Genomic DNA, 26,455 nt, shown 5'->3' with positions numbered 1-26,455 from the left:
GCACTGGTGCTCTTTCTAACTGCCTGCATGCACTCATCCCCACACTCGTCCTCAGAGTCTGTTATGTCCCTGGCAGGGAGGTCTAGATTGAGGAGAATGAAGTTTGCACCTGACATTTTTGTTGAATCTGTTTTGATATTTTCCAGGAACTTAAAAAAAAAAAAAACTCAAAGTATTATCAGCAGGCAAAAGAGTGAGCTGCACAGCCTGGTCTTCAGGGCGGTCCTGAAGCCCCACTGAAGCCTTCCACACACTGTGTCTCTCAGCCATGGAATGCAAACCACATCACCTATGCCAGCATCCTCCACCAGAGCTGATCCACTGAAGAGCAGAAGAGGCTTTTCTGAAGGGTTATTCTGAGCATCACAGGCTCTGCCTTAAGCAAAACCAGAAGTGCCACAAAACCTAATGGCCAAAAGCAAGCAGGAAAGCAGTTTTAAGACAGTTCACCGAGCACATTCTGCTGCCCTCCATACAGTACAAGATTCTTGAAAATAGCAAAAGCAGCAGTACCCTGTGTGGAGAGCAAGGCCCTGCTCTCCCCTCATCACCGCCGGACACTCAAGACTCCAAATCTACCATGTGAAACATGGCAACACTGAACTAAGCAGCTGGACTGCTACACTCATGTGGAAATGGCCCAACAGAAGATACAGCAAAACTCAAAAAGAAATCTCACAACTGGTCACTGAAGAACTGGTCAGAGTGTTCAACCTGCTTCTGTCGAGTAAAGTCACAGGGACAAATCACTCGGGTCCCTGTTTCAGGATACCACAAGAACAGAACTGATAACTAAAGCACGTTCTACCACAAGTTTAACCTGGCTGGCATGCCACCTAGGCCGAGGGAAAGCAGGACAGCAGCAATGCACAACAGAGCCACTTGGACCTCGTCAGGGACTCGCCCACAGCCCTCAGGACAGCTTGGCTGCACTCCGACTTGCCTACACCTCCGCACTTTGGCTCCTGCCCCTCCTCAGGTCCTTTCTCCTCCCACCACACACATCTCAACCCCTGGTGTTGGCACCATCCACTGCTGGATCTGCCTCCACTTCTGGATGAACACATCTCCTTCTCTTTCCTGCACCAGCCTAGGTCCTAGGTTAATGTGGAAAAGCTGCACCCACACAAGCCAGGCTCTGCTGGGGGACGGGTTACCTTTGAAGTCTAACTCGTAGTTGTGTTTTCCAGCCTGGAACTTCAGGGTAGATGCCTGGGCATTAGTCCCTGGGGTGCAGAATGACAGGTAGGCCTTCTCCACGTCGCTGCTACTGATGGTGGTCACAGGGTGCACTGTGCCCTATGAGAAGAAAGCAAAAGACTTCATGAAAGCAAGAACCTAGGATGAGAAAAGATGCTGGTGGTATCCATAATACTTTCCAGACATACCCATAAGGACAGTCCTGTCAGGAGGAAGGAGGAAGGCACCAAGGAGCAGAGTGTGGCAGGGGAGGGAGGCATAGAAAGTAAGCAACACAACTCTCCTGAAAGTTGCCCTGGTAAATGGAAGACAATAAGTACAGGTCCTGCAGTGCAGGGTGAGAGGAGGGGGAGCAACAGAAGAGTGTTAGAGTACCTCAGAAAGGATGACGCAGCCATTCAAATGACAGGGAAACACCAATGGCAAATTCTCCAATGCTGCTTGACTATTCCCACTCCCATGCAGTTAATCCCACTTCAGTTCTCCTCTGTGTATCTTTGTTTTCCCTTGGAAAGCTCTTCTATTTTTCAAGCTATCCATTTCAAACCCTCATCCCATCTAAAACCACCTGCAGGACAGCTAATGTTTGGGGTTGCACTAACTTTGAATTCTGGCTCCCTGCTATGGATTGATGTGGTTTGTTCCCCAAGGGTTCATGCTCTGGAGGGTTGGTCCCCAGTGTGGTGATGTTAACAGGGGTGGAAACGTCAAGAGGTGGGACTTAGGAGGAGATGCTTAGATCATTGGGGGCACTGCCCTCAGAAGGGACTGATGTTGGTCTTAAAGAATGAGTTCTCCTAAGAGTGGTTGTTATAAAATGAGGCCACACCACACACTTGGTCCTTTCTGCACATAGTTCCTTTTCTGCTTCTCTACCATGTTGTGACCCAGTCAAGAGAGCCCTCACTAGAAGCTGAACAGATGGAGCTAATCATCACCTTTTAGCCTCCGGTGAGCTAATCAAACCTCTTTTGTTTATAAAGTACTCAACCTCAGGTATTTTGTTACAGCAAAAGAAAATGAACTAATTTACTCCCAAACTTGAAGATTCCATATCTTGCCATTAGTTTAAACCCTGAATCTCCATTATCTTAAGTGGATACAAGAATAATTATACTTATTCATACTCATCCCATCAAATGACAGGACTATACTACCCTCACAGGGTTGAAAAATAATTAAAATAAAGCCTGCAGAGTGCCTGGAAAAAGTGCTCAATAAATGTTACCTATCATCATCATTTTTGGAACCAGGAACTGAACCCAGAGGCACTTAACCACTGAACCACATCCCCAGCCCTTTTTATTTTGATTCAGGGTCTCACTAAGTTGCTTAGGGACTCACTAAAATACTGAGGCTGGTTTTGAACTTCCTACTTTATGTTCTTATAGGGGGGCCTAAGTTTAAGGATCTGGAAGGAGAACTTTAAGCTGAGGAGGCCCAAGTTAGGACCTGGGGGCACTAGTGAGATATAGAAAAAACAGGTTCCCATACCAAAAAGTATCTGATTCTGACATGAAATTTTGAGATGAATTCTGAGCTCAGACAAAAAATAACCTAGCTTTTCTAAGATTCAAGAGGAAAATTATCTTGAACTGGCAATTACCAGAAAACTAAAGAAGAAACCCAATATGGAGTTACCCTAGAAACACATGGGGAAAAAACGGACAGATGATCCTGTCCAGCTAATGGTACAAAAGAAGACCATGCAGCTGAAACCCACCAAGTCCACACCCGTGTTCCATGCTCCACTAACACATGGGTATACCAACAACATCCACGTGCAGTGCATCCCCAGGGACTCCCAAACTCTCCTCAACAAGTCTATGCAGTGCAGTAAAGGAACAAGAACATAGGAAAGGAAAAACCAAATGCAGGTTGTTTGGGAGAATAAAGGTCTCTGACCCCCAGAGTTGGCAGGCTGTCTGGGAGAATAAGAGTTGTGACAACTCGGTTTGACAAGTAACCTAGGGAACCTACTCGTCAGCAGGCAAGTGGGATTCATGGAGCAGGATGAGCAGAGCATCCTGTCCCCCTCCTCCACGTCAGCCCAGCCTATTGCCCGCATGCTCTTGGCCAACTCTGGAGAACCTGTCTGAACAAAGCTCCCACACAGGTAATAAGAGTCTCAGAAGACTGGAGAGGAGAGGGAGCCAGGGGGGAAAGAGAGGCAGGCAGATCAGCAGGAAAGGGGAGGCTGGTACCAAAGAGAAAATGAAGCGGGGTACTGATTAGTGACCAGCTCCAATTGATCAGGGGCAGCACATATTCTCCTTTAGCTGGCCAATGTCTGTTTCCAGCGGACCTGCTCATCATCATTCCAAGCATAGGGAATATATCAGTGGCAAAAGAAAAAACTCCTTGCCCTCATGCAGCTACATCCAAGTGTGGCTAGAGAAAATAATATTCTGAGTGAGGTTAAAAACAAGAAACCAGTCAGGCATGGTGGTGCACACCTATAATCCCAGCGATTCAGGAGGCTGAGGCAAGAGGCCTCACAAGATTGAGGCCAGCCTCAGGAATTTAGCAAGGTCCTAATAAGCAACTCAGTAAGACTCTCTCAAAATAAAAAAATTTAAAAGGGCTGGGGTATAGTTCACTGGTAAAGCACCTCTGGGTTCAATCCCTAGTAACAAAAACAATTTTTAAAAAAAATGTTTTAAATAAAAAAAAAAAAGAAACCAAAACTTCAATATAACCTCCTACAACCCAGAGTACAAATATCTATCAGGTCCCACAGCTCACTTTTCATTGAGGAGAGGGGGTCGCTATATAAATGATTTCTCCCTATTCTTGCACTTCTCCAAGTGACCAGGGACTCCCTTCAGTATCATTCATTCATAAACACCTTCAAATAACTGACAGTGACAGTGATTTGATCTAGACCCCACATCAATTTCTGATATGAATCAATTTTCTTATACATGGCCATCTTCTGAAAAGTCGCAGAAACAGACAAGAAAAGCAGTTTGAAAAGCCTTAAACTTTATGCTGCAGCGATACAAACACACCTACAAGCCCAGGAACTAGCTCTGGAGCTTTCTGTTAATAAGTAAGAGAAGCATTTGTCTACCCTATTTAACAAAACCAATCAAGAAAGCTGATCTCAGCAAAGCAATTTAAACCTTCTTTTTCCTTTTGCTTAAAAAAAACAAGAAAGAAAGTTGATCTCACTACAGTGTTTTTTTTTTTTTTTGTTTTTTTTTTTTTTGTCATTCAGTTCTCATGAGCTAATTGTCCAAAGATGCAAAACCTGTACAGACATACTCCAAATTATCTTGTCCTGCCATTATCTAGTTCATGCCCCCGGTGCCAGTGAATCATTCAGGGATCTGAGGATCCTTGACTCTATCAAGACTGCTTCCTAATGATCTTTGTGCTCATGTTTTCAAGGGCTCCTCCACCCTGGAAAAATACTCATCCTCCTTCCATCATACTTACTTGTCTTCCATATTCCTGCCAAGAACCAAACTCATCGATCCAGTACCAAACCCATTCAGTGGTGAGGATAAAGTGTGGGGGCTTGGTGACTGAGGAGGCTGTAGAGAGGCGACGAGCCTGGGCAGTGCCGAACCTCATGGAGTCAAAGTTCAGAGTATCAAAGTGAAAGCTACTGGCCGATTCAGCACACAGGATCCTGCGAAAGCAAACAAGAGGCAGAATGAACACTGCACCAGCCAAACAAACACAGGTCCCTAAGCTTCCTGCCAGGGGAATATACAGCTGGCAGATGCAAATATTAAATGTTTCCTGCACATTTTTAAAATATGTTTCCAAAGATAGGGAAACTGCTTTTTAAGTTCAATTCTGCTGTGCAAAAATAATAATAATAAAATCAGGGCAATTCAGAAGACTAGTTATGAAAATTCCTCTCACTACAAAATGGAAAACTCTGGTTAAGATACTCTTTTTCAATACCAGGAGTGATGGTGCATGCCTGTAATCCCAGTAAGAGGATCACAAGTCAAGGACAGCCTCAACTCAGTGACTCAGGGAGACCCTGTCTCAAAATTAAAAAATAAAAAGGTGTGGGGGTGTAGCTCAGTGGTAAAGTACCCTGGGTTCAATTCCTATTAAAAAAATTTTTTTTTCAAAATGCACTGGGACTGGTGATATAATACAGTGGCAGAGCACATGCCTCATGCAGGAGGACCTGTCTGGAGTCGATAAAACATAAAATGCATTATTTGCAAACTAAGGAAGGGACATTCTTAGAAGGCAACAAGAGTTAATATATACTGAGTGATTACTATGTGAGCCAGCCCTGTATTAAGAACTTTATATATATTAGGAGATTAAGTTTTCATAACCCTATCAGCTTGGGAAGGCTAAGTATGTCCCAAGGCAAAGAGCTGGTAGGCCAGGTTAAGGGGAGACTGCTCAGCCACCAGAACAGGTTTCCCTTCTCATTACCATAGACTGAAGGGAGGCCCAAAACCAGAGGGGTAAGTGAGGGTTGAGGCCAGCAGCTGTCCACAGGCTGTTTCAGTGAGTAATGACCAAGAGCCTTGGTTTGAGCAGTCAAGCGGAAAAAGAGGAAATAAATGCAGGGTCTGAGGAAGGTAGGAGATTCAATTTCAAGAAAGACACTTCTGCATAAAGCCAGGGCCCTGAAAGACTATGCATCCTTAGTAATGGGGCCTGGGGAGGGGACCTGCCTTGGCAAGGCAGTTAGCAAGAAAATTTGTCTGCATTCATGCTGGATCTGGATCAAGAGGAAAAAACTCCCCATGAACTCTTGAGCCACCCAAGCCTCACAGGGACTTTAGACTGGTTCACACTGCTGTGCAAGAGTGAGCTTTAAAGGTCACGGTTCCCAGAGAAGCCAACACAAACCCTCTCTGAAGGAATTCACCTTCAATCCAGGTCTCCAAAGAATTTCCATGAATAAAGCTTCATCAAACATAAGCTTAAAAGCAAATAACAAGACACATGTGGAAACAAGTCAGCATGAGAAAATTTAGTTGACAAAAACAATCAGACCACCAAGGGCTACAAACTAGCCTTTTCAGGTGCAAATATGTATAAAGTGTTTTGAAAAAGGAACTGCATATTGAAAGTTTCAGTAAGGATTAAGACACTGGAAAAATATGACCAGGTAAATTTGAAGGGGGAAAAACCAGACTGTTTAGAAGTAAATAATAGTATACCCTTTAGAATCACAATTAGATGGGGCACACTGCATTTCAAATGAGGCTGTACTACTGAACTGGGAAATTCACTAGTGAAAGAAAAAGAATGAAAGAGAAGTTAGGCGACATAAAAGATAAAGTGAGGAAATCTCAACATGTCTAATAAGAAATCCAGAGAAGCAACACTTGAAAAGATGAAGGTTGAGAGCTCAGAAAGCTATCATGTACATAAATAGAAAGTATCAAAGACACAAAGCTGTCAATTCTCTTGAAACTGACAGGAGTCAGTGCAATTTCAATTTAAAAACACAATGGAGTTTTCTGTTAAAGCTGATGAGATTTTTAAATTTCTGAAGGAGCAAAATGCCAAGGACCAAGATAATCTGAAGGAGGTGGGGGCTTGTGTTTAATCAGATGCTTGGACGTACCATAGAGAGCGCTCTAACAAGTAAGACAGCACGGCGTTGATAGAGATGAACAGAGTGACCAGGTCGGATGCTGATGAGTGTATATGTGTGAATGCAGTGCCAACACAGATGTCACTGAAGACAGGTAAAAGAAAGGATACTCTCTTTCAAAAAGTGACATTCGACACCTGATCTAAAAATGAGCTGAGATCTGTTAACATTTTACCAAATCTGGCACTCTTTTGATGGGTTTAAAAATAAACTAACTTCTGGAAATGGACAATGGTGATGGTCACAACAATGTGAATGCACTTAATACCACTGAGCTAAACATTTAAAATGTTATGTGTGTTTTATCACACCAAAAAGATTAGATGCATTTTTTAAAGTAGTCTTTGGCAAAACTAGTAATTCATCTGCATAAGAATGAAACTGGGCTCAACCTTTACCACATGAAGGGAGAGATTAAATATAGTACTATACTGAAAAGAGTAGGACTTTGACAAGAAAACTCAGGAGAATTTCTTTATGATCTCGGGTTTAATGAAGATTTCTTAAGATACCAAAAAGAAAGCCATGAAGTAAAATATGGATATATACTTCTTTGCATTAAAAGATACCATAAATTATAAAGAAAATTTGGTATATATACACAATGGAATATTACTCAGTCACAAAGAAGAATGAAATTATGGTGTATGCCAGTAAATGGATGGAACTGGAGACTATCATGCTAAGTGAAATAAGCCAATCCCAAAAAACCAAAGGCTAAATATTGTCTCTGATATGCAGAATCTAACTCACAATGAGGGAGGGATAGAATAATATAAATTCATTGGATTAGACAAAGGGGAATGAAGGGAAGGAAGGAGGGATGGGCATACGAAAGAGAGTAGAATGAACACTCGACCAGTGTAACTCCACATGTACAACCACAAGAATGGGAAGTTATACTCCATGTATGTATAATATGTCAAAGTATACTCTACTGTCATGTATATCTAAAAAAAAGAATTTAAAAAATTTTTAAACTACAATAAATTGATCATAAGAATTTATTTAAATCATATTTAGTGTCTAGATATGCAGTGAATTCCCCAAAATGAAAAAATGGAATTTTTTAAAAAATTGTCCCCAGTCCCCCAAAACTGGCCAAACAGAATAGACATTTCACAGCAGAAGAAGCAAAAATGGTCAAAAGACATGTGGAGATGAGTTTTTCCTCACTAGGGATCAGGGATTTTCCAACTGAGATCATATTTACACCCAGACCAGGAAAGTGCAGATGTCAGACAACACCAATGTCAGGGGGATGAGTCATTAGACACTGCTAACAGGGCTGGAAAGTGTATCGTCATCTGGAATCACCTGAAGAGCTGAGCGTGTATGCAGCCCACCTCCTAGCAGTGCCCCTCCTGGACATCCACCCCACAGAAACTCACATGTGTACGGGAGACTAGTACAACAGGGATAAGTCTCAAAGCACTCAGAGAAAGATGCCAAACACACCAGTGCATATGGTATGGCTCCATTTTTAAGAGGTTCAAGAAATAACAAGACTAATCTATGATACAAGAAGTCAGAACAGTAGAGGCCTAGTGGGGTGAGGCTGGCTGGGAATGACATGAGAGCGCTCTGGGGTAATGAAATACCCTGTCTCAATCAGTTTTGCTACATGAGTGTATGTATTCATCAAAACTCACTGAAGTATATGCTTAATATCTGTGTACATCATTGTGTGTAAATTTTGCCTCAAAAAGAAAGACTATGGTCGATATGTGAACCATTTAATCCTCCTAAGGAGAGTAATTTGTTTCACATACTTAACCAATAGCAATTTGCAAATTACTCAAATAGCAGGTTAAGATTTTCTTCTTGGCACCATATTCTAGAAAGTTTAACACAAACAATTTTAAGTATTTGAAAATAAAGCTACCTGATACTTTCCCATTTATAATAAATTAACCAAATAAAACTACTGGGACAAGCTTAGAAAAATAAAAAAAGTTAAATGCTAAACAATAAACAGTAGTTCAGTTATATAACTTCACAGAAAAGGCTAAAACTTCACAAATAATTACCTCTCACTTTTCTGCAATAACAATGAATTAATATATGTGATCAATTATAGAAGCAAATAATTGAGAACTCACTTGATCATGGTACCATCTTCTTCTTTCCCCCTAACTCCTCCCTGAAAGACGGGAGAACAGAGCCACCAAATTGCCAGTATGAATATGAACTTCCAATTTCCAGCCCAGTTTATACCTCCGGACAAGGCTGCTTAGAGTGTGTGAGGAGTCTGTGTGTGTGTGTGTGTGTGTGTGTGTGTGTGTGTGTGAAGACCATCAAAACAAAACACTGCTGATTAAACCAAACTTCCAAAACTACACACAGAAATTCAGGCACAAAGCAGAGACAAGGGACATGCTTCCTACCTGTCTTTCCTGGGATTGCTATATGCCTCTTCAATAAGCTCCATTTTGTCCAAATCCTTCCATTTGCCTCCATCCAAGAACTGCCATCGATATGGCAAATGGAAATGAACTCTATGGCACTTATCTAAAATAGAAACATAAAGTGGTTAGACAGCCCTGAAATACATGGCTTGGCCACACCCTGTGGCTGTCAATGGGCATAGTGCTGCCTGCTGACCTGAGAATATTCTGCCAAGTTGTGGAAGTGCAGTCATACCTGAGCATTTAGATACTGAAATACTTTGTATATTTTAACAGTACCTTACAATGATTTTTAAACATATGTACATTGGTGGGTTGCATCATCTATGAATTTCATTTCATGATTACAAAGAAGCTGATCACAGGCTGGGCACAGTGGTACTTACCAGAAATTCAGCTACTCGGGGAACTCAGAGGAGTGGGGTGCAATTTTGAGGATAGCCTGGAAAATGCAATGAGACCCTGTCTCCAAAAATAGGGTCCTTGAAGGGGACTGACTGTTCAATATCTCCATACACGTGGCATGTGGATGGGCAGAGGTCAGAGACAAAGTCAGATTCACCTCTACCATAAACCCACTCTAACCGCAACAGGTTCAACAGGTGGTAGCCAAGCAGTGCAGTTCCAGCTGCTCAGTTAACTTCTGGCTGCCAGCAGACTTCCCCCTCCCTCAACCCCACCTCCATACACCACAGGTCTTCCTACTCACTGCTCTGCCCTACCAATATTCATGTTCCTCCCCTCCACCATCCCTGGGCTCCTAGGCAGCCACATCTCTGCCTTGTCACTCTGAGGACATGCTGCCTAACCTTTGCTCTAACCAGCCCTGCCACTGGAACATAGCCTCCACCTTCTCTCTGCCTTTTAACAGCCTCTGAGAGATTCTGTGACAGCTACAGAAGGTCACTGGAGAGAACGTGGAAGGAGAATAGGAAAGAACAGGAGGCTGCTGCACTCTGACACGGAGCTACCGCCAAGATATATGCTATAGGTAGAAAGAGACAACGCCGTGCAGAACGCATCCAGGTAGAAAATGGGAAAGATCAGAGATACTCTTGACTAAATACACTTATGTAGACGTTATTTCTTGCAGAGGAGAACTGGGTGACCACAGAAAAAGTTATAAGGAAAGATTTGTCATATTTGTATATTTCAAATTTTGAACCAGGAGAATATATTCCAAAAAGTTAAATATCCAGTTAAGGAAAAAAGGCAAAAGTCGGCTAGTGTACCTGTGTAAGAACAAAACTGAATAGACATACACTTGTACACATGTGAATGGATATTTAAAGACTGAGTTATTATTGTTGTTTCTTGGGAAAGGCCTGGGAGCAAAGGAAAACAGGTGTGAAGAAGAGTTTGTACTGTCCTTTGTACATTTTTTATTCATATTTCAAAATAATACTAATGAAGTTTGGCTGATTTGACACTTGAAAAAAATCAGCATTTTCTAAATTCATATGCATTCCTTCAGGCACACTCAATGCCAGTTCCTTCCCAGAGTCTGCTACAGAAAGGCACTACAGAGGCGGAGGCTGGGGCGGGGACCACGGAGGAGCACGGGGATGTTATGAGGGCTTATCAAAGACCAGGCCTGGGCTAGACAGACAGGGCAAAAAATAACACTAAACAGAGGGCTCAAGGGACAAGCTGCTGGTGCCCACATGAGGACACCTCTGAGCTCAACAAAGAGGGACACATGACTTCAGGCACTTTAGATCCCCTAACTCATCCAGAGTTTGAGCATGGATAGGTCACACCAGGCCAAGTGACCTCTTAGACTCTTGACAAGGAGCACACACGATGGGTAATAAAGGGCTGAGTCAGGAGTGATAAGGCCAGGCTATGGTGCAGAGGTCATGATCAAGGAAGAGTTCCTGTTCCCTCCCTGAAGGGGACAAAGGGAAACGATCAGGGACGAGAACAGAGAGGCCTCCCCAGAACACCTATATATATATATATATATATATATATATATATATATATATATATATATTTTTTTTTTTTTTTTTTTTTAGTGGTGCTGGGGATTGAACCCAGGGCCTTGTGCATGCAAGGCAAGCACTCTACCAACTGAGCCATACCCCCAGCCCTACACCCCAATATTGAGAAGCTGCATCTACAAATTCTAGGCATAGGTGAATCCTGAGCAGCCTGAAGCAAAGCTCCCCATGAGAAAGCACCCCCTCAGGAAGGTGCACCCTGCCATGACCCAGCAGACGGACATTTCCTCCAGAAGGACCCAGGGACCTGGGGAAAGCACTGTGGTCAAACAGCAGACTCAGAAGCAAGCATGAAGGCCACACTGCTCATAGCTGGAAGGTACCCGGGAATTGTCACTGCAACCAAATGGCTGGTGAGAGTTCTGGCACAGAGGTAAAAGGTACAGGTCCCTTTCCCTTGTTCTCATCTTCCCTGATCCTCTGTCCCCTTTCTCTGCTTTCTTTCCCTCCTTCTAATATCCCCCACCTCACTGGAGCATTCCAGAGTCTAGGCTTTCTAGAAGGTGAGTCTCAGAAATCAAATCAATTGGGCAGGCAAAGCATTCACATTTACCTCCCTACATCCCTTAAAATGACAGGCCAGATAGAAGAACCAACCCAAAAGCCCAGGAAAACAAAAAAAAGTACCATCAAAAGACCACACTTGTTTAAGAATCCCTGAACTAGGGCTGGGGCTGTAGGTCAGTGGCAAAGCACTTGCCTAGCATGTGTGAGGTACTGGGTTCAATCCTTAGCACCACACAAAAAATAAAATAAAATAAAAGGCATACTGCCCATCTACAACTACAAAAAAAAAATTTTTTTTTTAAAGAATTCCTAAACTATGCAGCAGACAGAACCAAACTAATATAAAAAGAGAAAAACTCAGCAAACTACACAGACGATTCAGAGACTTCATAGACTTAGGATCAGATGAAACTCTTAGACCCATCACAATGCAAATGAGGGGAGCCGCTGGAGTGGGACTCCCCCATTCAACTTGCTTGGACTGCCCAAACATGCAGTCTGATTCCTAGGTGAACGTGCAAGTGTGGACATCAGGCTGCAGAGAGAGAAAAGCACCTGAGATGGCCACCGAGTCTCCTCAAGTCCCTGGCTACGTGCCAGCAGCCCACCCCACAGCAGGACACACACACATTACTGAGACAAAGCCTCTGTGATGGAATCACAATCAGTTCCCTGGAATCAACCAGAAAGACACACAAATGGATTTGTCAAGTACAATAAGACAGCCAGGCAAGAATGACCAAACACATAAGGGAAAATAGTGGCAAGGGGCAGCAAGCCCACCCAGGAGAAGTAATACCCAGGGAAATAACTATCAAACAGACAGGCATTAACAGTCACACATAAACATAAAGCTTATACCTTTACGATTTCTAGGAAAAAATAAAACACAGGAGAATATTTGTCTTACACAAATATTTAAGATTACAAAAAAAAACAAAAAAGGCATTAAAATGGACATTATATTAAATGAACATTAGTGTCAAAATACCGATTCTTGAAAAGACAAAGAAAATGAACATGAAAGAGACTGAGAGAATGGATTTTCAACATACATAATATAAAAAACTCTTCCAACTCAATAATGAGAGATTAAATGACTCAATAAAAAAGGCAAAATAGTCACAAAAGATCAATATTGTATGATTCCATGTATATGAAATATCCAGGCAAATACATAGAGACAGACATAAATCTGTAGTTGCCAGGAGCTGGGGGAAGGAATACTAAATGGTATGGATTTTTAGAGGTAATGAAAATGTCCTGATACTGACTGATAATGGTTGCACAATTCTGTTACTAAACTAAAAACTACTAAATGGGTGAATTGTGTGGTTTGTGACATATTCGCTATTTTCTTTTTTTTTTTTGGTTGTTGACAGACCTTTATTTTATTCGTTTATTTATATGCGGTGCTGAGACTCGAACCCAGTGCTTCACACATGCTAGGCAAGCGCTCTACCACTGAGCCACGACCCCAGCAGCTCACTATTTTCATAAAACACAAAAAATACAGAAGATTTGACAGGTATTTCATAGAAAATACAAAACTGTCCAACCAGCATATGAAAATAAATGTTAACCACCATTAATCACCAGAGAGATGCAAATTAAAACCACAATGAGACCCACTATTCACTTCTAGGCTGAAATTTAACACTATTAATACCAAGTATTGGCAAAGAGGTAGAGCAACTAGAACTTTTATACATTGCTGTTGGGAATGTAAAATACTATATCCATTTTGGAAGCCAATTTGTCAGTTTCTTTTAAGGTTAAGCATGCATCATAACCCAGTAATTTCCACTTCTAGGTCTTTACCCAAGAGAAATGACAATAATTTATATGATAAATTACACATGAATACTTATAGTTTTATTTATAAAAGTCAAAAACTGGAAACAACCCAAATGTTCACCAACATATGAATGGATAAGCAAACTGCAGTCAATCCATGTAATGGACTACTACTCAGCAGTAAAAAGGAATAAACTACTAAATAAGACAGCATGCTAATTCCCAAAAACATGATGAGAGGGAGAGAAGCCAGGCACAAGAAAATATAGAGAATACATACTAAATGATTTCATTCACATGAAATTCTAGAAAAGGCAAATCTAACCTACAGTGTTAAACATTAGATCAAGAATTTGTAGAGTTGGTAAATTGTAGGGTAAGGATTAAATATAAAGGGGCATTTTGGAGTGAAGGAACTATTCCATATGCTAATTATATTGATGGTATCATATACATTTATTAAAACTCAGAACTATATATTTTAAGTTCATGCATTTTATGTGTAAATTATATCTTAACAAATTTGATTTTAAAATATAAATATATACATATATATAGCACTCTTTGACCGAGTGTTAAGAATCAATCTATGAAAAGACACATGTATACTTGCAAGCTTAATGGAACATCACCAATTGAATACTAGACAGCTGCTTTAAAAATGAGGTGGACTTACACATGCTAACATGGAAAAAAAAAAAAATCTCCAAACACACCATTACATAAAGATGCAGATTGAATAGCATGTTTTCACAAGCTCCCATCTGTTTAAAAATATGTAAAACAAATATCACGACCACACAGTAAGTGTTTACCTTTGGGGAGGGATGAAGAAGAACTTCCTGCTTTACTCTGTATTATCTGACTCTTTCACAAAGTGAAATCGCTTGGGTTACTTTTAAAGACTGAAAATGAAACAAGAAGTTTTGGTGGTTGCTTTTAAAGGGGAATCACTGAACTTGAGAAGAAAGTTTGCTTCAGTCGAAGGCCAGGTTAGCAGTTATAAAGAAAACAAAAGTTTAGTGAAAATACACACATATACACATACACACACACACACACACACACACACACACAGTGCTACTTCTGATAAAAGAGGGACTAAGGGGTTCACTGGATCAATACAGAGGACACAGCTAACTTATGTAATCCAAGAATTAATGTGTCTCTTCTCTTCCAGAGAGTTCTCTTCCAGTTTCTAATGCTCCCGTAGACCTATTGTTATTCTTTAGAAGTGACACTTACCTTGGAGTTCACAAAGAACTAAGCATTTCTGTCTCAAGCAGGTCTATGGCCCTGTGCCAAGTTGATCAAGGGTCAACATTAGGCATTTATTTGCTTAGAGATCCAAACTGTTATGTTTCTAAAACTCATCTACAGTCTCATTTTTAGGAATTCCAAGAATTCCTGCCATCCTCAACACCCCAACAAAACAGCTTTAGAATTGGTTTGGCCAAAGTGCCAGGCCCCCCTCCTCTCTCGAGGAACAAAGAAGCAGTCACCCCTCCCAAGAGAGGGAGGAAAGGCCCTCCTCCAGCTTACCTTGAAAGCTACAACTTTTCCGAATATGGTACAAGCAGATCTGATCACTCTCCTCCTGTGTAGGAGTGTTCGGGGACACAGAACCTGAACTGTCTCTTCTTTCTACAAAGAAACACCACAAAGATGTGTCACTTTCCAGAGATGTAGAGTTACAGTAGTTAAGGTACAAAGGGGAAAAAAGAGAACTCATTCATTTCTCAGCACAAAACCGAAACAGACCAGGCAAGTTGACAGAACCTATCCTGTTAGGGATGAAAGCACACCAGACTCACAGGTAGGAACTCTGCTTTTCAGGGAGAAGCCAGGAGCCAAGGCCACATTGCTGCTTACCAAACCAAGGACACCCCAGAGGGCTCTTTTCTCAACTCTAACTATCTGCCCAAGTCACAAGGAGAGAACAAATGGAGGACTACTTTCTAAAAACAAGGTTTGATTTTATATAACAAATACTTACTAATGAACTCTTAGAATTGGGTATTAATAACCAAGAATATGAAAATATATGGAAAGTTTACACCTACAAATGAAACCTCTTAAATTAATTTTGTTAATTAAAAGGTTCTTAATATAAAAAGGGTAAGCAAGTGTTTTCAGAGTTTACCTTTCCTAGTACCACTCCAGTGAGTCTTTATCTATTACATTTACCACTACCCACTTACCCCTAAATAAGCATACAAAATTCATTTGTGACCTCTCCCTGTTTGGTATCACTTGTCACTTTGTTATTCATATTCCCTTTTCTCGTTGTAAGACCCCGAGATATTCCACAGGCTGGGCCTCAAAATCTAGGCCCAGAAGGCCACCTCCTTCTCTTCCCCAGGGTGGTGACTGCTCTTGGGACCAGTTATGTATCCTCCCCTCCCTTTCTAGCAAAGTCATAATCCAATGGACACTCTTAAACATTCATTTAAAGCAAAACCTGACTATTTCTGGGCTTCCTAAAGTTGTACGAGCTTAACAAAACATAAAAGAAAATGTAAAGGAAAAACAGATACAGCAAAAACAATTGTTTAAAGAGAAAAATCAGATTAGAGTGGTGAGTGTTCGCTGGTAGTCCAAGCGCTCACTTGGTATTTTAGGAAGTGACCTATTAAAAGCATAATTACTTTATAGCTCAATCAATGGGTCTGATTATGTGCTCTGAGGGGAGGCATGTCTCATATGCACTAAGATATAAGCAGAGCCCAGGACAGAGTCCAGCACATGGTAAGCCCTCAAAGACTCTAAGTTGCTAAGTGAAAGAATGGAGAACAAAGCATAGCCAGTCGACAGTCTCTATAGCAAAACCTAAAGGACACCAATGTATCCTAAGCTCCCTGAGGGACTCATTATTCATCTGTCACATAACAGGTACTCAAAATATACTTACTAAATACAAAATGGAGGCATAGACCTATAGTCCCAGTTACTAGAATGACTGAGGCAGAAGGATCACTTGATCCCAGAAATTCAAGGTCAGCCTGGGCAGCATGTTCTTTAAATTTTTTTCACTTACATTTTGATCATCTCTGTATAGGCCGGCCTCAAATCTCAGCATAAAAAGAATCCATCTCAAAATTAAAAAAAAAAAAAAAACTTTTCAAAATTTCCCTATTTACCTGTCACTACATCTGACATTCCTTTAAAAAAATAAGTATACTTGCACATACATTTATTGAATAATCACTGTGGGTTGGGCACTGTCTAGGTGCCAAGGCCAAAGTTAAAATGTGCTTCTTTCACTCATTTTGTAAGATCAAAACAGAATACAATGCAAAGGATGTCCCTAAAGCTGTGAGCATGGCATTCTTACTCTGGGGTCCCTCTCTGAAAGGCCAGCTCTCCAGGACGCAGGACACAGAAGACTACATAGAGGGAAGAGCTGAGGCTCCCACTTCAATGCAAAACAGCCCCTTCTAGAATTCAGTCCCACTGATGTTAACTTACATTGCCTAGAACACTTTGTTTGACCATGTCTATGATTTCAACTTGTCCTCACAACCACCCCTAGGAAAGTATCAGCAACTCCATTTTCCCCAAAGAAGGCCAGATTCAGTCCAGCCACACATTCTATTTACTGGCTAAATGGAATCCAGGACCCCCATCCAAGGGCCTGTAGCACTTGCCACCAGCCTTACCAGAAGTCCCCTGAGGGCCTGCAGGAGGAGGGTGCCCTTTGTTGGGGGCAGAGCTCCTGTTCTTGATATCATATGCATTTCTGTAAATGGAAGGCAGCCTGTTCACCAGGTCGGAGCTCATGCCCAATTTCTCCAATTTCTCCAGATTCTCAGAATGAGAGAAATCATGGGACCTCTTACAGCTGTCACCAAACTTGCACTCCCCCTGTAAAAAGTACTGGCAGATATGGAGTTTGACACATTGCTTCTGAAAGGAACAAGAGCCAAAGGGTCCATCTCCTTTGTTGTAATGTAGGCAGATCTGTTGACAGAGAGAGAAAAAGACATGAGTCCAAGAAGGCCTCCAACCACACACCTCCCCACCCACCAGGTAGCGTGATAAGGGACCTTGGAGCCAAGGTGAGAGTCCACAAATAGGAAACCATCCCTCATTCAAGTTGATGGCTGCCAGTACATGCCCTCAGCTAAAACAGGAACCAGGCAGAAAGCAGATTGCCTGGAAACAGCTCCTCCACTGGGAGGATCCAAAACCTTCTAGCAGAAGTGCTCCCTTCACGGGGGCAGCATTTTATGTGGGACCAGTGGCAGCCTTCCAATGACTACCAGCCCACCTACACTCAACACAGAGCTTCGCCAACTTTCCCCTCCCAGGCCCCAGTCTCTGCCAACTCTCCTTTCTACACTTCAGGGTAAGAGAGGCTCTGAGGGTTGAAACATCTTAGAGAAGGTCAAATACCACTCCTCCACTTCTCAAGAGCGCTGACAGACTCCCAGGAGTTCAACAGCTGGCCCCGATCACACAGCTATCCACAGCACCTTTGTTGAACTGGGTTGTTGGCAAACCTGCTACTTGAACTTCAATCAACTTCTCCCTCTCCACATTCCAAATTCCTGAGAATGGGAACCAGGCCAGAGACCACCAAGGACCCCCCCGACTCAATTCACAAGCATTACATTTCACAAGCTGTTGGAATACCCCAGAGGACTATGGAACCCAAGCTACCATCAGCAAGGTCCCTCACTCTGAGGATGAAAGCCCCGAGGGAAAAGGCCAGACGGCTGGGTTCTAAGAACCATTCTGCCACTTACAAGCTGCTGACTTTGGGCCAGCCACTCATCAGCTCTGGAATTTCATTTTGTGATCCCTAAGACAGCAAGAGTGCCACCTACATCACAGGGTTGTTGTGAGGACTAAATAGGAAACACGGAAGGGCCAATATGATGCCTACACGTGGTAGGTGGCTGATTCATGGGTGGGCACCCCCAGCTGGTCATCTGGTAAGGGACTAGATCAACAGCAGAAGTCCTGGCAGGACAGCCACATTACATCTGGGTTCAGGTCTCAGCTCCCATTGCTGGCAGGGTGTTCTCAGGCAACCTGCCACCCAGGCAGACAAGGGCTACATAACTTGTCATTCACTGGTCACCATCTGCCTGCCTTCTTCTGATTCACTGTTCACACTACAGACAAGATGACGTCTCCCAAATGTTAATGTCCACTCTCCAACCACAATGCCACACACTCCTTCCCAGCCTACAAAATGCCTGCATCAAGGAGCCTCTGTCCACCCATTTCTCCTTCTTCCCCCTCCTCTGCCCCACATTCTGGTCACACTGAGCCACATGCCCCTGACTGTGCCGGCTCCCTCCCCTCTAGGGCACAGACAACAGTCTCAGAGAACATAGCTCCTCTCCCCAAACCTGCCTCCCAGTCCCTCCCTTCCCCTCACTCATCCTTCAGCAATCAGTAGGTATCTTCTGTTTCAGGATGCCTTTCCCAGTGCCCAGACTCCAGTACACAGGCTCTTTGAGAGTATCTCAAACAAAGCCTTGTGCACCCCACCTGTCTCACCATTCAAGGTATCTCCTGGAAGGGCAGGGCAGAACCTTTTATCTCCTGATCTCCATGCCTAACCCACAGAGGATATTCAGAAAGGTTAGCTGAATGTAATCAACATTAATTTTCAAAACACAAAAGAAAAAAGTTAACATCTATTATGTGCTAGTCACAATGCTATGATAGCACCTTTTCAGATGGGTAACTCTTATTGAATATGGAAGCATTTTCATTAAAATATGCCAATCTTTGTTCCATCAAATCAGGAATAGCACCAAAGCATCCCATGTAACCTGTGTTGGCCATAGGAGTGGGTAGCACTCAGATCTCCTGCAGCATACACAAAACTCAACGCCCAGCTCTACTCTAGAGCCACTGCCTTGTTCATGCCAGGGGCCTTGCCCAGCCTACGATGGCACACACTAATCCTAAAGCAGAACCCATCCAGTGAATCACAGGACAGCTCTTACAGCCACCATAGCTCCAGTGCTGCCTGAGGGCCTGGTGGATCCTTTCCTGGAACCCCGCTGCAGTCAGTCTTCCTACCCAACCCCTTTTCCCGTCTCCTGCCATGAATGTTAGACCTGCCTCACCGCTGTCCGAAAGTTCTTCCCCACCCTCTCTTGCTCCCTACCCCAATTAATTTCTCATACTTCTAATCCCCACCCACCAACTGTTACAGAACCAGTGCAGGGAGCTTTACTCAATCTGAGAATTCACATCAGCTTATTTTTTAAATTTACTGGGTGCAGTGAGTACAGAGAGCATCCTTGGCTGTCAGCAGCTATGGAAGGCTTCTCCACAGACCAACTGGGTCCAGCGATACCCAGCAGCAGGTCCCAACTCCTGCTACACAGGAATGAGCTGCTGGTACCTCTCATTCCTCTCAGCTCTACGTAAGTAACACTTACTGGAGGTACTGGCCAAACAGACCTCCCCAACCTCATGAAGCCCTGCAAGTGACGCAATAGCCCAAATGATAAAGAATAAAAGGTTTCAAGAGGTAGAGACTGGCCCAAGGTCACAGGTCTAGAAATCAGCAGAAGTGGAAATTAAATCCAGGTCTTCATGATGCAGTTGGCCTCTCTTCAACCATTATATTTCCTTATTTTCCAGTCATCTAGTCTTTTCCATATTCCACTCAGGGACCTCTTCCCCAACTGGCACTCACTTCAGGCAAAAGCCAGGGGTCATTCTGAAACAAGAGTTGGCACAGCTCACTATAGGTGAGGTGGTCGACGCCATGAGATCTCAGCACGCTCAGGTTGTGATCGGTTGTCAAGCTGTGACCATTTCTACAGTTCTTCCTGCAAAGGAAGCAGAGATGGTGTTACAAGCTACTTTGTCTCCACCTCCAACCCAAATTCTTACGTTGGAGTCCTAACTCCTAGAACCTCAGAATGTGACTGCATTCAGAGACAGGGTCTTAAAAGAAGTAATTAAATTAAAATGAGGTCATTAGAGTGGACCCTAATCCAGTATAACTGATGTCTTTAGAAAAGATAGGACACAGACATACATAGAGAAAAGACCATGTGAAGACATGGTGAGAAGGTAGCCAAGGAAAGCAGCCTCTGAAGAAACCAATCCTGCAACATCTTATTGCAGAATTGTGAGAAAATAAATTTCAATTGGTTAAGCCACCCAGTATATGGCATTTTGTTACAGCAGCCTGGCACACTTAACACAACCGGTGAAATCAGTCTTCGTGGCCATTTTTCAGGAACACTTCCAGACAGTGCTTTACAAGCACCAAAGGAAAACCAGCATGTCTATGTAATAAAAACAATGTTTATTTACCAAGAAAAAGATTAAGCAATGTCTGAGGCCCAGGACAACTCCCAAGGACATTCAATATGAATGATGAATGACGGGCTCAACATCCAAAGAGGCCTCACAGCACACTGGCTATCATTAAGCACTTTTAAACACGTGTTGAATAAATGGTCAGGGTGCCTTAAGGCAACGTGTGCATACACACATACACACACACATACACACACACACACACACACTACCTGAGCCCAGCCCTTTTTTCACCTCTCCTCCTCCATACTTTCAATCCTCACACATCCGATGAGCATGAACTGGGTGAGGATCCAAAGGTACCCCATCTCGAGGATCCAAAGATAAACCTTCAAATGATGGCCTGGGTCACCAGGACCAGGAAGAGTCAGGCAGATAGCGTTTGTTCAATCCAGACACTGCCATTCCTCATAGGCTGTGCTTATAATAAGCACCTCAAAAGAACACCAATCCCCTGATCTCCCCCAGAACCTGTACCTCCCACTGTCTCCTCCATCTCAGTCAAAGGCAACGACCCTCTTCCAACCACATGCACCAAAATCTTGAGGTCATTCTTGACTCCTTTCTTCTCCTTTTCAGTGAAGGCAACAGAAACAGATGACGTCAATACAGAGTGGAAAGTGCAAGGTCAGATGCAGTGAGAACACAGCAGCACAGAGGGAAGAAGCATCCCAGTCTAAGAAGGGAAGAGGATTGGGGAAGAATCACAAGAGGGTGCTGAAAGGTATAAAGCCTTCAGATAAACATGGGAAGGGCAAGGAAGAACCAGGCAAGGAGAGAAAGGCAGAACATCACAGGTAGAGAGACAAATAGTTGGTGCTGCCAGAGCCTGATGATTGTTAATGATGATGATTAATGATGACAATGACAACAACTAAAACTTACTGAGTATCTACCATATACCAGGGACTGCCTAAATGTTTCATGAGTTAACTCAGTTCTCAACATGCCTGTGAGATGAGTAATATTATCATCCCCATTTCACAGACGAGAGAACTGAGGCTCAGTTGTAAAGCCACTTGCCCAAGGTCACCAGGCAAGGAGCAGAGCTATGTTGAGTCAAGGTGAACTACTTCTTGTGACTGTGCTCTTGACCCCCACCTCCTGAGTACAGGATTGGGAATGAGGGACCAGAACTCCTCAACTCTGCAGCAGGACTGATGGTCCGTTTCCCACCGACCTGATCTTGTGACCAGGAAGACAAATCACAGGGAAAACAAAGTGTAGCCAACCACACCACTCTTCCTTGAATGAGTCAGAGAAGGATGGTTCAAGAAACTTCCTTATGTCAATGAGGGAAATGAGAAAGGTGAAGAATGAAGAAAAGACTCAAGTCGTTCAGGCCAATAAACATCAGATGTCCAGATTTCCAAGACAAGGAAAATATGACTCTAAATTTTAGGAACTAGCATAATGGAAAAGTCATCTTTATTCTACCAATTACACAATTAAAGATTGGTCAGTGATCCCCATCACTGGCCCCTTCCAGACACGACTCATTGTGGGTCTTCATCTGGGCTACCGCTCTAGGTTCTCCTGAGGTGCCTCATCCCTGCAGGGCAGATTTCCCAGGGTTCCACCCTCTGCCTCTTTACATGCTTCAGGCTCTTTCAGGCTCCTCCCCAAATCTGATCCACTCCTGGGACTGAAGCCATATCACTCATCACCCAAAATCTTCCATATCAGCATCATGGGCAGCCCAGCCTTCTTCCCAAGTTTCACATAGAACTAAAGCCCTCCTCTGCTCTCTCAGTTCACAGTAGGAACAGAAACCCAAGAGTGGTCAGTTCTCCATAGCCTCTCTCCACACTCACCAACTCCTAAACTTCCCCAAATTTCTCACATATGTATCCCTTGGAATATTAGAATACCCCAGAAGTACTCTAATCTGGATACTTCTGGGTAGTTGGAGACATTCCCTAGCACTCTTGTATCTAGGTAGGGTCCTGAGACAGCTTCTAGTCTGTGGGAGTCTACAACTTCTAGACCTGGTCCATGAAAGTGTCCCATGTTCATCTTTTCCATCTACCTTTTCAACTTGATACCTAGAATGGCCCCAAGTGCCAAGTACTGAGGAGGGCAGAGTCTAGGTCTGTCAGCCTGGGTCCCTGAATGACAGCATGGATCAAGGTCCCTGCCCCAGACTATTAGACCTGACATGAGTAAGAAATACGTCTACTGCTGTGAAGACAAAAGAGTGAGAGTAAGGAAGGACAAAAGAAGGGAGGAAATAATTCTAGATAACTGGGCTAGCTTCCAAGCAGGTCCTCCTGATGTCTTCCTGTAAATCAACATTCTCACCATCACCTAAGACCTCTTCTAAAATGCAAACTCCGTGCCTGCTCTCTCCTGCCTCTTGATGGGGTGAGGTCCCAATTCTTTTTGCATAAACCTCCATTCCACACAACTCACCGACCACCTGCCATGGGCAGAGCACGGGTGGGTGCTAGGTGCTGAGCAGACAGCCAGCCAGGACAAGACGGCTAGGGTCTTTGTCCTTACAGCATTTATATTCTCCGGGGTGAAGAGACTGGGCATTAAGATGTGATAAACAAGGGGAAAGAGCTCCAAAGGAAGTGATCTTTGAGTTGAGGTCCGAGGCATTAACAGGACAGAGCAGGAAGGGCCTTCAAGGCAGAAGGCGGCAACCAGATGAGCCTCGGCTGGGAGGGGTGTTCCCCGTAACAAGGACTCCTGAAGGGTGGCCAGGAACCAGTTCCCTAAGGATCAAGAGGACAATGAGAGGGACATGGGCGGCTAAGCGGGTAGCGAGTTGCGTGGTTTCCAACGGCTGGTTCCCACTGCCTGGCCCTCCAAGGCAGCTCTGAAGACTGGCGCGGACACCCTCTCTCCCCAACCCCACACCCCGCACCCAGGGTGTCCCTCCTGACCCCGCGCTCCATGGACGCCACTGGGTTTTGTGCGTGTGGGGAGAGGAGGACGCCACCAGACCCCGAGGCCCTCTCCCAGCGCTCAACAGAGGCCCGCCGTGGTGAACAAAGACAGCGAGGCCACGGGACGCCCACCCGAACCCAGGCCCGCTGGGGGTGAGCGGGCGCCCGCGGCCCGCTCCCGCCCGCCCCGCGCGGCGCCTTACCCGGCCTTCGGGAACTTGCAGGCGCCGCAGACCATGAACTTGCAGAGGTGCAGCTGCGCGCAGAGCCCTGCGCAGCCGGGCTTGGGGCCGTGGTGCGCGCGGCACAGGCGCAGCGGCGAGGCGGCCAGCACCACGCGCTCGGGGGCCGCCGCCACCGCGCCGCCCGCGCCGGCCCGCGCCGCCACCACGAAGCGCCCGCGCTCCCGCAGCAGCCGCTCCAGCGCGTCGGCGCCCACGCTGGTCCGCAAGCGGCGCCGCAGCTCCAGCAGCTCCAAGGCGCCCCCGGCCGCGCACAGCACCTGGGTCACTTCGCCCACCACGACGGCGGCGGCCTGGGCCATGGCCGTCGGACCGCGGGCTGGCGCGACGCCGGCGGCGACCGACATGGGCCGACCCGGCTGCTCCCGCGGGGTGGAGAGGCTGGCGGGAAGCGAAACTGAAAGCGGGCCGGGCGGCGGAAAACAGAACCTGTGCGGCCTCGCCACGCCCCCGGGCCGCAGCTGGGCCGGCAGCCTCGCCTCAGCGCTCCCAGCTGGGCGCCGCGGGCCCGCGACGGCTCGGCGCTGACCCGCCTTCTGCAGCCTCGGGGGCTCAAAACCAGGGCCCTCAGGGGGCGTCCCGGGGCGTCGGGGAGTAGCAGCGCCTTCCGCCGGGGCCGCACTTGCGAGCCTCACGCCTTCACCCTGGCGGCGGGCTCACTCCTCCGCCATCCTGCCCCGCGGCGACCCGTTGGCGTTGGCGGCGCCGCTGGGGACGACTGTCGGCCTGTCGGCTCGTTAAAGGAGTTCAGGCGTCGCGCAGGCCACGGCCCGGCTTCCTGGACGGCCCAACAGAAGCAGGGACGACGGGCGGCGCGGTGGCGCACGCCTGTAACCCCAGCCTCTCGGGAGGCTGAGGCAGGAGAATCTCAAGTTCGAGGCCAGCCTGGGCCAGGACGTGGCCGTGGTGGAGCGCTTCCCCAGCGCGTGTGGCCCTGGGCTCAATCCCTAGTGCCACACAGAAAAGCAACAGGACAGCGGATGTGGGTCCTACCCCCCGGAACAAGTGGAAACAATCGCTCCCAATTACAAAGGGCCCCCTTTTCTTTAGCCCTTGGAATCCATGCAGTGGATTCCACATTTCAAACAAAAAAGGTTATGGTCTTTAAAAAACAAGTCCGTTTCTCCCCACCCCTTCTAAATAAAGCCTGAAAAAAGTTGCAAGGCCCTTCAGAGCAAAGGACTCCCATGTGTTGCTGTGTGAGTTGTTAAAAGTCCTCCGGGTAGTGGGGCGGGGGTAGTTGTTGAAATTTAAAATGAGCGTGATTCTTGACCCCAGTCTTCCTTCCGGGAATCTTCCAGAAGTAAAAGGAACGGTAGTCACGTCCTCGAGCATTTTGATGGCACCGAGAATCATATGGCAGACTCTAGTGCACGCGGTTAACAGCTTTATCAAGCATACATCAAGTCTGTTGACCTAGGATATCCGTGTTAAGTGAGAAAAAAATCACTATATAGAAATGTCTAAGAAACAAAAAGAGACCCTATTTGTGTGTGTATGCAGCAGGATATTCTCCAGCATGGAGGAAGCTGTGGTTGTAGGATGTAGACCATAATAGGTACTAGGAAAGTGGAAAAGGGAAGACAGGGACAGAAAGGTTGGGTGTGAACCATTGTTACATGAATTGTAAAATTACCACCAAAGTGTAAAAAAAATAAATGGGGCTAGGGATGTAGCTCAGTGGTAGAGAAGCAGAGGCCCTAAGTTGAATTCCCAGCACCACCCCACAAAAAAAGTATAACTACTATTAAGTGTAAGGAAAACTAGATAGTAACATGGACAAATGAATATGAATTGACTTAATTAGGGAATGGGATGAGGGGCAATTCTATTGGATTTTGTGATTTTAATTTTTAATTGTATAAATATTTTTATTTAAACATTTAATTTTTAGTTTTAGTTGTGGTTTTGATGTTATTTTGCAATAAAATAATATTTTTAAAAAGGAAAGGAAAGGTGATATGAGTGAAACTGGCGGATTAAGATCTCAAAAAGCAATGAAAAAAAACCTTCCATTAAAGCAATGAGAAAAAAAAAACTGACAAAAATTGTCAACTTTTTCAGAGCTCTGGAAATTAACCAAAGGCTTGCAGCAACTCATCTAGCATTTACTCAAGAAAAAACAGCTGACTCTCACTAGGAACAGTAATCTTTGTAGCATTTTAACTTACCCTAGTCCTCTCCCACCTCCAGTACCATGGCAACCTTGAAAACTTAAAAGCCCACATTCCCAGTACCCTGTACCAGAGGGAGTACACAGTACTGGTCTCTTTCAAAGTCTCATTCCCAAGGAAGAGTCATTATTTGAACTATTTAGTGGTTCCCTGGAAGACCCCCTGAAAAGGTTTGTATTTATCTGGTCTCACTGGAACTAGCCTAGGGGTTGTCAAATGCTTTAATATCTTGACTGGCTAAGGTAATGGATAACAGTTGGGGAAAACAATAAACTAACCCAAAAGCTGAAGAATGAGATATCCATAGGGGATTTGAAAAGCTCCAGCATATTTCTAGG

General features: G+C 44.6%; 1 protein-coding gene across 1 annotated transcript in view; it reads right to left on the bottom strand.

Moving 5' to 3' along the window:
* Parp12 (poly(ADP-ribose) polymerase family member 12) overlaps window positions 1-24,357 on the bottom strand; it is a 33,930-nt gene extending 9,573 nt beyond the window's left edge. The window contains exons 1-7 of the mRNA XM_047559887.1: window positions 23,905-24,357; window positions 20,173-20,308; window positions 17,165-17,465; window positions 15,048-15,149; window positions 9,178-9,301; window positions 4,642-4,837; window positions 1,158-1,299 (exon numbers count right to left, since the gene is read on the bottom strand). Coding sequence (XP_047415843.1) covers window positions 1,158-1,299; window positions 4,642-4,837; window positions 9,178-9,301; window positions 15,048-15,149; window positions 17,165-17,465; window positions 20,173-20,308; window positions 23,905-24,290 — 1,387 coding nt within the window. The 5' untranslated portion in view covers window positions 24,291-24,357. The remainder of the gene's footprint in view (window positions 1-1,157; window positions 1,300-4,641; window positions 4,838-9,177; window positions 9,302-15,047; window positions 15,150-17,164; window positions 17,466-20,172; window positions 20,309-23,904) is intronic.
* Between the last annotated feature and the right edge of the window lie 2,098 nt (window positions 24,358-26,455).

The sequence above is a fragment of the Sciurus carolinensis genome, chromosome 8, assembly GCF_902686445.1.
Source record: "Sciurus carolinensis chromosome 8, mSciCar1.2, whole genome shotgun sequence".
Classification (NCBI taxonomy): Eukaryota; Metazoa; Chordata; class Mammalia; order Rodentia; family Sciuridae; genus Sciurus; species Sciurus carolinensis.
Note: the sequence above shows the minus strand (reverse complement) of the source record. Positions and strands in the feature narration are given on the sequence as shown.